General features: G+C 39.0%; 1 protein-coding gene across 1 annotated transcript in view; it reads right to left on the minus strand.

Moving 5' to 3' along the window:
• FBN2 (fibrillin 2) overlaps positions 1–12,820 on the minus strand; it is a 250,558-nt gene that overhangs the window by 47,921 nt on the left and 189,817 nt on the right. The window contains exons 33-38 of the mRNA XM_059417490.1: positions 11,594–11,719; positions 6,183–6,305; positions 5,522–5,644; positions 1,602–1,763; positions 823–891; positions 299–424 (exon numbers count right to left, since the gene is read on the minus strand). Coding sequence (XP_059273473.1) covers positions 299–424; positions 823–891; positions 1,602–1,763; positions 5,522–5,644; positions 6,183–6,305; positions 11,594–11,719 — 729 coding nt within the window. The remainder of the gene's footprint in view (positions 1–298; positions 425–822; positions 892–1,601; positions 1,764–5,521; positions 5,645–6,182; positions 6,306–11,593; positions 11,720–12,820) is intronic.

Consider the following 12,820-nt stretch of genomic DNA (forward strand, 5'->3'; position numbering starts at 1 on the left):
AGTAGTTGCATTCTAGTTTACCTACTTTCTGTATGTAAAATAGAACTCTTATCCATATTTGATCTAATAGCTTATTTGATACTGATGTTTTCACATGACTCCAGCTTTCCCCATTTATAATCAATCCATGCACTCAGAGAAAAATTGCAGTAAATTATAGTGTCTAATCTGTAAATTAATTTATCTCTCACTGTCCAACTGAGCAGCAAGGCTAGGACAAGATAAAAGTTATGAACGAGGCTAACAGTAACTGTGTTCTAAAGAGTGCTAACAACTTGAAGGTGTCCATGCAGCTCACCTTCACAGATGCGGGTCTCCTCGCTGAGGTAGTAGCCTTGCGGGCACTCGCACTGGAAGCTTCCAAAAGTGTTGATGCAGTTTCCACCCTGGCAGAGACCTGGTAACTCCTGGCATTCGTCGATATCTGCGGAAGGACAGACAGCTCACTCACAGCAAGTACCACCATCAAGGTTTCTGTTAGAGCCCTCCCATGTGTGATGCTGTATGACCTGCAGAGACTTCCATGCCTTATGTTTCTTCTGACCATGGATAATTTGCTTTGTCATCCAAATTTGCTGAAACCCAAGAAGACTGGTTAAAGCAAGCTGGGGACAAGAGTTTCTCTGCAGAGCAATCAGACATCCAATCACTGTCATGGGTCCTATCTTTCCCAGTTACCAGTGGTTCTTCGGAAACCTGGTAACCAGCTGTCCCACTGTCATTTTGGAAAATAATCTTATTTAGATTGCCCCACACTAACTTTTATGCCAGCTTTTCTCTTTATATTGTTTAAATCTGGATGACAATTAGAGGTGCACTCACCTTCTAAGATGATTGTGATGGGGTTGGGTCTGAAGCCCTCACCTCCGGGACACAGGGTGTAATACTCAGCTACAAAACAGTGGGAGAGAAAAGATTTGACACCAGTGTTCAAGGGGCTGAGACAATGAAGAAGCATTTTGCAGTTGCCAGACTCAAAACACACTCTAAGAGGAGTAAACTCCATTCTCTAGTGCCCTTTCAAATACATTTAAGTCTTTATTACAGTTTACTTGAAGTAAAGTCACTACTTCACAAGTTACACATACAATAGAATAACAAAAACCATGTGTTTTTGGCTAAAGAAAAAAGCTTCTAAAACAGAAAGTTTAATACACAACTTATTTGGCTAGTTAATAAACTGACTCAACCATTCCCAAGTTTCATGGGTGTCTATCTAAGAACACATGTTTCAGCTACAGACACAGTCAACAGACTTGAGGAGTACAACACGTGTAGGAACCCTAACTACAACAATCCCTGAGAAGAACCAGGAATGATCTTTGTGATCCCAAGGAGGACTGACAATGCCACCATTCACACTGGAATGGGGTTAACAATGGTTTTTTTCTTTTTATCATATCATGAAAAACATTAAAAAGAGAGCATTTCCAATTCCTTTTTTATCAAACCCTCTTTGCTGGTTCCAGCATCATCCCTGAAAGCAGCCCAAGGTCACACTCTTCCCCCTCACCGTTGCCCCCTCCCCCAGCACAAGAAGAAAACGAGTGAGTCTTTAGCAGCCACTTTGTTCCCTGGCTCCTATGTGGAGCCCTACTCACTGCTATTGACAGGGGGACACGTCTCGCAGGGGTTCCCCCAGGCCTTCCCCAGGGAGCAGCAGCAGGAGGAGCGGCTCACGCCAACCCCAATCTCGGTGTTGCAGGACAGACTCCCGTCTCCTCGAGGCCCGAACTTCAGGTAGCAATTGCCCACTCGGTTGTCTGCAGAGCAACACAGGAGCTTAAATCTTAGTAAGAATGCCTTTTTGGGGAGAGGCAATGCAAAGGATGAAGTTCTGATTCTACACATGAATGTGAAATGTTCATCTTCACCTCTCACACAAAACAATCTCTTGCTTTAAATCTTTTCAAGATTGTGTTGTAGGAATGAGTAAAAATGGGACTTTCCTATATTTAGAGATCAATACAGATCACAGACTAAACAAGATGATGAGAAACTGCTCATTTGGGGAACTTCTGGATCTTCACTAATAGGAATGAAAGAAATTTTTGTCATAATCAGTTGGTATCATGAGTTTATCAAAATGGAAATAAAATCTCAGAGAAGTCAGCTTAAAGTTGTACATCCTATCAAAGAAATAGCAATAACCCTATCTCCTTCCTTCCCGCCCCATTATCTGATTTCAGTTCAGTTTGCACAGAGACCTTTGAGAGTTTTGGGCAACGCAGTCAGTAACAACTTTAGAGAGGATACTTAAGACATCAAAGAATTTCATTCTTTCCCAGCTTTCGATCCATAATTATCATCTAGATCATTAGTTCCATAACTTCAAATCCTATGTTTTTGCTCAGAACTCTCAAATTAACATTTCTGTTTTTCATCTCTTCCCAGAACCCTAGGCCGTTCTGCCAGCTGCCTGTTTGATTTCTCCCCTTAGATATCCAATAGTTGCTTTAAAGTTAACTCATCTAAAATCAAACTCTTGATCCTCCTTCCTCCTCATATAAAACATACTCCACTCCTCTCTTGGGTCTTTGGCATTTTCAATAAATACAGCTCCGTTTTTTTCAGTTGCTCAGGCCCTAAACCTTGGAGTCAGTCTTTGATTCCTTACTGTCATCCCGTATTCAATCTAGTAATAAGGTCAGTCACTTCCGTATCTGAAATGGGACCTCTCACCACTGCCCCCATCACCACAGTCTGAACCAAACCACTGCCACCTCTCTCCTGGACCACTGCAATGGTTTCCTAACTCAACTCTTGACTTCAGTCCTTGAGCTGATGACAGCTGACAGCCCCCCCCCGCCACCCCATACCCACAGTAACCCTTCAGAAGTACTTCCAACAGTTTACCTTCTCAGTCAAGAGTATAATCTCAAGTACTCAGTATGGCCTACAATGTAGCTTTCATGCCTGATTGTTCATGAGAATCACTTGGAAAGCCTTTAATTTCTTCCTTCCTTCCTTTCTCTCTCTCTCTTTTCTTTTTCTTTCTTCCTTCCTTCCTTCCTTCCTTTCCTTTCCTTCCCCTCCCTCTTTTCTTTTCCTTTCTCTTTCTCTTTCTCTTTTTCTTTCTTTCTTTCTTTCTTTCTTTCTTCCTGCTCTTACTAGGTTTGCATGCATTCATGCTTCCTCCTGCCCTTCCTCCGCTCTCTTACTTCTCCTCGTCCTCTAACCAACCATCTGAACGTGTTTAATAATAACTTTACTTCTGTGTTCTTGTAAAATGAGCATTCTGGTTTCAAGAGCACATTTTAAATTTCCATAAATGGTATTTTGTCATAGGTCTCATTCCGTTTTTATTATATGCAATCTGTCAGCTCTATAGGGTGGCCAATTGTCATTCTTTTTCAATCTATCTACTCTCCAGAAATGGTTTTGAAGTCCATGCTACCACCAGTACTGTAGCAGTCAATGTCTTTACCCATGTCTGTGAATGGGTCTGTCAGTTTCTTTCCTTGCCACCTAGAGCCAGCGGAGAAACTGCTGGTTCACAGTATCCATATTTTTTAGCCCCCCATATCAGGAAATATAGTCATTGGCATTTATCATCTGCATCAAAAGGAAGTTTTCAATTTTTTATAATAACTTAGAAAATAATTCACAGGAAAAAAAAGCACAGTGAAACAAAATTCTAGTAACAACTTAATCATCTCTAATTCAAATTTTTGTTACAGATTTTCTTGGTTTTGGAGAGATACATGACTGAGATGGTCCTATAAACACAATACCTGCCCTTTGGCTGCCATGCATGAACCTAAAACATATCCACTTTGTAAAACTGATTACACATTTCAAACACATCTATAATAGCTTCCAGCTTAGCATTACTTTTCTTGCATCATTAAAACACAATGTCTGAAGACATTTTTAAAAACTGTGACAGCTCCTCACTTTGGTGATGAGAGGACAGTTGTTTTCTTTGCTCCATAAATTTAAAAAAAAATCACTTTTGGATTTATCAACACCAGTTAGGATAGTCATCTCAGTGATCTTTCTACATGACATATTTTCTTTTAATAACCTTTGTCTAAATACCTGTACCTTTTACCTGTGTCAATTAAATTTGGGGTATAAAAGATTAGGAGGGATGACTCAAGTACTTGTTAAATACTGCATGTTGAGGTTCTTCCTACTAAGAGATGAGAATCATATTTCCTGTGTCTAGAGATGGTCTACTATTCACTCACTCTTTGATTCTTGAATTTGAAAAATCTCATCTAGGATGTTGGTCTCTGAAAACTTGCAGCCTGGCATTTGGCTTCTATGATTAATTCCACCATCGTTAGAATCTAGACTGGAGTCTATGCTGCATTAATCTCCCGATCCATCTCCCGATCTACCTGACAACTGGGAAATGTTTTTCACGCCCTATTTTCTTTTCTTTGCCCATGGCCAGAAAGTGAAAACTTCTGAACTCTCAATTGTGTTCAATAGGTGCCTAAAGAAGATTCCAAATATAGTGACCCCAATGTTCTTTTATACCTTCTTGGAAGATGATGCCACCCCCGGAGCAACACAGTAAGAAAACTGAAGATTATGAAATGGTGGCATTTTTTTTCACTATTATATCAATCCTTCTAGGTGATGGCACGATTTTCCACTTTATTATTTTCATCTTTGTTTTTAGCATCATTGGGCCTAACTGGTGAGTAATAATGAAATAAAACCTAAAATAATAAAATGGCAAAAAATTTTAGGACAAAGGGAAAACAAGATCATCAACATCTCATATTGCATCTTAGACTCAGAGGAGGGTCTAACGGGCCATTATGGTACTTTTAAGATAGAATGAGCCTCCATTCTTTGGAAGACCTCTGAGAAAAAATAAGGCCATTAAATATCAAACCACACCAAGAAAGACAGAACTGCTCTACAAAGAAACTCAAAACCTAAACTGATGATATGCTGACAGTTAATCTGGGTACTGTTCTCCAAGAATCTTCTCTGCAAAGCTACCCTGATCTTTACTTCTACCAGGAGAAGAGAGCGCTCCTTGAGATCCATGTTCCTACCAATACTTTACACCAACCAGGTTGCCAAAGTTTTGTCAGTGTGTTAGGCATAAAGTGAAAGTTATACAGCTGTTTTGATTTATTCTTATTACTAAAGACTTTGGACATTTACTCATTGTTTTTGTTTGCTTTGCAGTACTCTCTTTTATCAGCTGCCTGTTCATAGCCTTTGCTCCAACAAAGTTTTAAAGTAATACTGAGGCACCAATGACTCAATTTCTGGATGTGAAGTAGGCATCAGTAGATTTTGGCATTTCCAAATGGGATTTTACTGTGAAGCTTGGGTTGAGAGCCACTTTGCTATCTAGACTGTCACTCCTTTTCCGACTCCTCTCTTTGTCTTGGAAGATAAACAAGACACAAGTAACCACACATATTGGTAATCTGGAGTCTGTTAGGGGAAAAGACTATTTTGTTTTCAAATTAATTACAGCAAATACTCATCAGAGTGCATTACCATGAAAGTGTGAATATTTAACTCTATATAGTTTTATTTCACTTACCAACACATCCCACACCAGTGGGGTTCAGCTGGAAATCCGGGGGGCAGTTACACTCATAGCGACCAGGAGTGTTGACACATAGGCCATTCACACAGTTTATGGGATCTGCACACTCATCAATATCTAGGAAAAGCATTTGAAATGTCCACATCAACATCTTTACTTTTTCTCTGCACACTGCTATCTCCACAAATTTGGTAGAATCTTTGTAAGTTATTAAAGATCTCTGGGCAGGCCTCAGCACAGTTAAACAGAGATCAAATCCTTGGACAGATCTACAACAGGTTCTACAGATCAACCACATGGTATTCAGGACAGTATCCTTTAACTTCTTTAATAAATAATAATTAGATGTTGGGATGCTGAAGAAGAAAAAAATGTCATCATCTGCTTAAATGATACATGTATTTATCTACATACACATGCACACATTTATAAAAAGAAAGTTTCCTAGTTTCATGTTAGATGTATTACATAAAATGTATCAATCCCATAGTTAAAAGTGTGTCAGAATACAATTTTTTTTCCAAAAATATACATAATGTGAAGTATAAAGCAGGCTAAGCAGAGGGTTGAGCAGAAATTTGAGGAATTTTTATACTTAGCACAAAATATTCACCTCAACTAGTAAGAACACAATCAAGCCCTTTACTGGCCATACCTGTGCAGTTCCCTCCGGTTCTGTCCAATTCATAACCATCATCACAGATACAATGAAACATTCCAGGCAAATTATTACATGTTCCAAACACACAAATATTTTGGAAGGAGCATTCATCAATATCTGAGGATTAAAAGAAATAATAATCTCTTATGTACAAATATATTTTGATTTAATTTTTATCACATTAATAAATTTTTCTATCTCCCCAGATGTTTTTATGTAGTAAAATATTTTCTTTTTCTTTGACTAGGTAGACAGCAGAAATGGCAACAACTAATGTTCATCTATGGAACAAAGGTCTAAAAGAAGTATTTTATTTTACTGAGCATTTTAATTGTCTTAGGTTATACTATACTTTAAAAAAGAAAGAATTTGCCTAAGGCATAAAAATAAAAAAACAAAAAAACTAAATATGAACATGTCAATGGAATGAGACTGTGAAAAACTAAAAATGAAAATAAATTCCAAGATTCTAATAACTTAGTACAAAGATGTCTTCTAAACATCCACAACATACAAAGTATAGAACATATTTTAAATATTAAAGATACCATTAATATTATTTAACTTTTAAAAAAATTTTTTTATTCTGCAGTCTAATCTGTTACCATAAACTTAGTTTTAAATAGGGAAGTATTTTTTTTCTAATATCATATAATAAGATCAACCATTGCTCTATGTTCTCACAGATTTCATTAAAATGTCTCTACTGAATTGAAGACATAAATTCCACTTATGAAACTCTTCCATGAAGATTTAATTCAATCAGTAAGGGAGAAGTTACCTTCCTCATGCATATGAAAATGAAGGCATATAGGTATGTGTCCAGCTGTAGTCATAACCTATTTTTCTACTTGCAGGAAGAAGATGGACATTTCTGTACACAAATGCCCTCAAACTCTGAGAAGGCAGGGAAGGCATCTCATTTTAGGCCAGATGAGACCAGTCACGCTAATATGCTGTCTAGAGACAGTCAGGAATGAACTTTGAAAAGTTCTGCTGGTCATTCATCATAGTTAAGGAATAATGAGTTCCAACTATATTAGATTTCAAATGTGGTCCAAACGTTGTTTAAAAGATCAACTGATGGAATTTCATTTTTCTGCCATCCAGCTTATCATTAGTGAGCTTGTACTGCTAATGTGAAGAGAAATAAATTGTTGGGGGCAAAAAAAAAAAAAAATCAACTGATGTATTAATGTGTCTTTTTTTGTGGTGAGGCTATAAAGACAGTTACTCTCTTTATACAAATGAATCAGACTCATTAAACTAGTCTATGATTAAATACTGCTAATCTAGAAGTGAAAATGGAACTGTACTATCAGCCCTCTTCATATGCATTTTACTTCTAAATGAACTTTATTAGAAATAACTTCCATTTAAATAATGTAATACTTGGGTATACTTACACTTACACAAGTAAAGGTATTTCCAAATGCTGTCTTGTTTTATTTAAATTGATGCATACTCAGAAATTCAAACAATACAGAAAAGTGTTGATAGCAAATTGAAAACCAAGAAAATAATACACTAATAAGGTGGAAAAAGCAGAAGATCGCTCAGAAATCCATCCACCCAGAAGGAACTGTCATTGATGAACATCATTCCAAATACTGCTCTAGCCACAGTCACAGAGTGAAGCTGAAACAATTTCTATGCAGAAGATCAATTTGTATTTATTTCCATAGTTTCTGAGATATTTTTTAATGTTAAGAGCTGATAAAAAACACTAAAAGATGATGCTCTTTCCCCCTTATATTAAAATTCAAATATAATTTTGAGACGGTATTAATGGCTTCTGTGCCATGAATGATAAGAAAATTAGCATTTAGGGGTGCCTGAGTGTCTCAGTTGTTAGGCCTCTGCCTTCGGGTCAGGTCATGATCCTGGGGTCTGGAGTGGATCCCCACATCGAGCGGGGAGTCTTCTTCTCCCCATGCCCTCTCTCCCTGCTTGTGGTCCCTCTCTCTGTCTCTGTCAAATACATAAAATCTTTTTTAAAAAATTAGCATTCACATATGCTTCCAACTTCTTTTTGTTAGTTCTGTAATCTTCACTTTTAAATGTTATTTCTGAAGCATCTAGTGTTGATTCTTAAAGGAATCAGTTAGTCTTTTATTGAAACTCTTAGATTTCTCTCTCAAATCGTTGTGCTGCACTTCTAAGTTTTTTTGTTACCCAAGAAAGGAGGGCACAGGTGTTTTCTCTGTGCATTATTTCACGTATGACAATATTTCTGCCTTTTGTTTTTATAACTGACTAACTGTGGAGGTAGAAAATCCTCTCCTGTGTCCTCAGGATTTTGTGGGCCTCGTTCTCGTGTCTTCTGGTATTGAATGTTTCAGTTTTGTTCGGGATGTTCCTTCTCCATCTAGAGCCTTACGAATTCTTCTCTATGGCTTAAGAGAACAAAAGTAAGAGGGCTAAATCTCTGGTCTTGGATTTACCTTTTTCTCTAACATTCAGCACTTTCTTCCACTTCAGGGAAATGTCTGGATGTTCAGTACTTTTCTCTGTTCATTTATTTTGGGCTCTCCACTTCAGAGACACTGATTATACCTCCATTTGTGGTCTTTGTCTTTTCTCTCATAGTGTTAAGCTCTTCCCCCTTTCTTGTTCCGACCTTTTTGTCCACCTCTTTTTGTCCATTCTCTATGCTGGTCATTATGTTTTTCTGCTATCTTTTCTGTTCTCTGCTATCTATCTTGTCTATTGAGTAGGTCTCTGATTTTGCTGTTTCCCAAAGCTCTGCAATTTCCACTTCTGCCTTTTGTCTTTTCTTGTTTTTATAATCTCTTTGATCTTGTTCACTCATATTTAGGCTCACATTAAGGTCATCTATGGCACAAAGTACCTGTGGAAAATTTGCTTCTACTCCTTGGATGGTTTTCTTCTCTGGGTTGGTTCTTTCCTTTTGGTGTGTGTTTTCACTGCTGTTCCACAAAACACCTGCAGGCTTGCCACTGCTTACTTTCAACTTGTGGACATGCTACTTGGTCAGCCCTTTTATGAGTTCTTATATACTCTGGTAGTTTAGATAGAGTGTCTAGATATTTCCACTCCCTCTTTATCTGGGCATTATTTGGAAGACAGGCTGGGGTATGGATTTCATTAAAGCTGCTCTTGGGTTAGCCTCAGGTGAGGAAGGGGTGGGGACAAAAATTAGAAGAGCTGCCCTGGGTGCTGTGTGCTTTTCTGCTGATGAACCTGGCCTCTCTTCTCTCTTTGTACATGACACCAAATGGTCTATATCTACGTTTACTCCATTGATGGAGTCCTAGCCTGTCCCTGAGGAGCTTCCTCTGGGTTTTGTATTCTCCCATTTTGGTAGAAAATATTGGGAAATGGCCAACTACAGCAACTTTTTGGGCTCTAAAGAAATTCTGAGAATCTGGGGCACCTGGGTGGCTCAGTGGGTTAAAGCCTCTGCCTTTGGCTTGGGTCATGGTCCTGGGGTCCTGGGATTGATCCCCACGTTGGGCTCTTTGCTCAGTGGGGAGCCTGTTTCCTCCCCCACCCCATCTGCCTCTCTGCCTACTTGTGATCTCTCTGTCAAATAAATAAATAAAATCTTTAAAAAATAAAGAAATTCTGAGAATTTGTGGTGAGAAGCAAAAGCTGAGTGGAAAATGTTGGTCAGAAAGTCAATTCAGAGGGGCACATACTTATAATCAAATGGGAAGGCCTCAAGTAACCAATTAGTGAATATAGGAAAAACTGTCTAGATAAGGCCAATCTTGTAGGGAAGGATAAGACAACATCAAGTAGAAAGAGGCAGAACCAAGGAATTACATTTTGGGATCTCAAAATTTGGCATTTAGCTAAGCGGAGCAGGGTATCACTGAGGATGAACAACTTGTGGGCCTTTCTCTTGTCCTGGCAAGAGGTGTTTCCCTCCCTGGCAATGATACACTGTGAAAAACCAATATATGAACCAAGTACAATGAACACACACTACCTCACCTCACCAAAGGCCTGGGGCAAAGTTCTGGAAGGGCCAAGCCCACAGATAAAAAAAAAATAGGATTATGAAGGGGGAAATTATTAGGCACGAAGAATTAATTTTTTTGAAATTTTACATTGGCTAAAGTATCTGGCTACTGCTGACTTGTTCCTTTTCCCACCAACTCATGTCAAGTTGAAATGAGTAATAAATCATGTAATCCCAAAACCACACTGACTCACATTTTCTATTAATTAGCTATGGTGCTTACAAGAAACCAGGACTAGGGGAAAAAAAAGAAGTTCACTTTACAATGGCCTTATATGAAATGCATTAGATTCAGCTCAGTCTAACAGGTCAGTTCGAAGCATGAATAATTTCAGTTTCTAGTATCATCTTCCCCAGGGTTTACTACTCATTCTCTTGGTCTGAGTTTCTAAAAATTGGTGGATATGTATTGAAACTTCCACGACCTTTTAGGCACACCTCCTTTCTTCAATACCACTTCAGGCAGAGAGATGGATATAGGCTCTACTCTGAGCCATTCTAGACTGTAGGCTTTGTTTTTGTCTGGTCAACACTGGTGAGCTGTGCATGTGCATGTATGCTGGTACTTGCTATTTCTGTTCATTTGATTAGACACCAGCATAGGGAGAGCCAGTAATCTTGGTTTCATTTTATAATCTTTGCCCAGCACTTAGCCTGAGTTACTTTTTTTAAAGGTTTTCTATGAATCATTAGTTTTGTTAAAGCCTTCTGGTTCATTAATTGTTTTTAATCTTTTTCCTTTCCTCATGTGTATTTCATGTACTCCACATGAACACAGTGATGGCCCATACTATATGCAAAGCGAATTGAGTCTCTAAGAGAAAATCCACATTCTTTTTCTTGGAGAGCTATCACAGTAGTCACAAGTCCCACTTCTAGGAAAGAGGGATGATGTCACCACTTAAGGAAGGACACACTGCTCTTAGGCAAAAGGTGCAGGCCTTGATGAGTCTCCGAGGAGGACTTCCAGTTGCAGACAGACAGACAGCACACTAAAACATGAAGATAAATGCCCAACACAAGCTACGGAGGTTTTCATAAACACATTACGTAGCAGTGACTAGGGGAGATAGTATCTCCTAGTTTTAAAAAGCTGAATAGTTTTTCCACATGTTGTTCATTTAGTAATAAAAAAAAGAAAAAGAAAAAAGAAATGGTTAAAAAGAAAAAAAACAAAAAAAGGAATGAGCCAAACTTCCAACTGCTGGCTCTTGGCCAGGAAAACTTCATAAGAGATGAAAGCCGCCTTCATCATTATTCATTCGGCAGAATAATCCATGCTTAAACGAATGACTTTTATATGTGCAGCATGTGCTGTGTATTCTGCTTCCAGGTGGAACCCGTTCCAGCCCTTTTTGTGGTTTCATGTGCTGTAGCCGATCCAGCTTGGAAATGAGCTGGAGTCAGAGGGACCCACCTTGGCAGGACCTGCTGTCAGAGGCTGGAGTGAAGCCCATCTCACATTCGCAGCGATAGGCACCCGGGACGTTGAGGCACTGCCCGTTTTCGCAGAGGTTGATGTTTTCTGCGCACTCATCGACATCTGTGGGAGAAGTGAATGACATCTCTATTAAGTTCCCCTTGTTGGGACCTGGCTTCTTCTTGCTCTAAAAACAAGTCAACATTACTGGCCGGAGCGGATGCTCATGAACATATAGCACAACACTCAGTCACATTCCCCTAAACAAAAGTGTACAACTTGCTAACAGAGCTGTTTAACCTAAACCCTGAAATTCAATTATCACCCGATTAACAGGAAGAAGGCAGGTGTCTCTTGGAACTTAGTTCTTTTTCATGCTACCTCGATGCATCAGTATTACACCAACATCATTGACAGATGACTGAGAACACTGAAATCACTCTTAAAAGGGTGTCTAAGATTATAATGCTTTCAAGTGAACTAACAACTTGTTTTGTTACTAGTTCAAGTATGTTTAACTACTATATGAGAGCCTTTTTCACATTACTACGATTGTATTAATATACTTTTCTCTTAATTACGCAAATGAGCAGGAATCATAGACCAGGCAATTTGTTTAATCCTATCCAATGGAAAAAGGGGTAGTGCAGAAAGCAATGTGGATGGAGAGCCTAACATCTGCCAGGTAGAGTGCTAGCTGCCTGTTGTGCATGGTTTTGTTTATTAGTGCACCAACCCTGTGCGGGTCAGAAGAGGAGGAACAGGGCGCACCTGGGTGACTCAGTGGGTTAAGCCTCTGCCTTCGGCTCAGGTCCTGATCTCAGGGTTCTGGTATCAAGCCCCACATCAGGCTCTCTGCTTAGCAGGGAGCAGAGGTCGCCCCCACCCCCTGGCCCCATGCCTGCTTCTCTGCCTACTTATGATCTCTGTTTGTCAAATAAATAAAATATTAAAAAAAAAAAAGACGAAGAGGAGTCAGAATGCAGCCCCTGTGGCTGGGCCACCATCTAAGTGTAGCTGTACTCCTGCCAAGGCTTCTCCCTGTCCTTCACAACCAGTTGCTGAGAAATGCAACCAAAGCGGCAATAAGTCAAGGCGGAAAAGTAATGAGGCTTTAAATATTAAATAAGCATGTTTTCTTAAAGAAGCATCTGAAAATTATGAGTTGGTGTTTTTGAAGTCAATAATTAGAACACAATTAGAGTCTGTCTTTTAACTGGGGGT

The sequence above is a fragment of the Mustela nigripes genome, chromosome 12 (assembly GCF_022355385.1).
Source record: "Mustela nigripes isolate SB6536 chromosome 12, MUSNIG.SB6536, whole genome shotgun sequence".
NCBI classification, from domain to species: Eukaryota; Metazoa; Chordata; class Mammalia; order Carnivora; family Mustelidae; genus Mustela; species Mustela nigripes.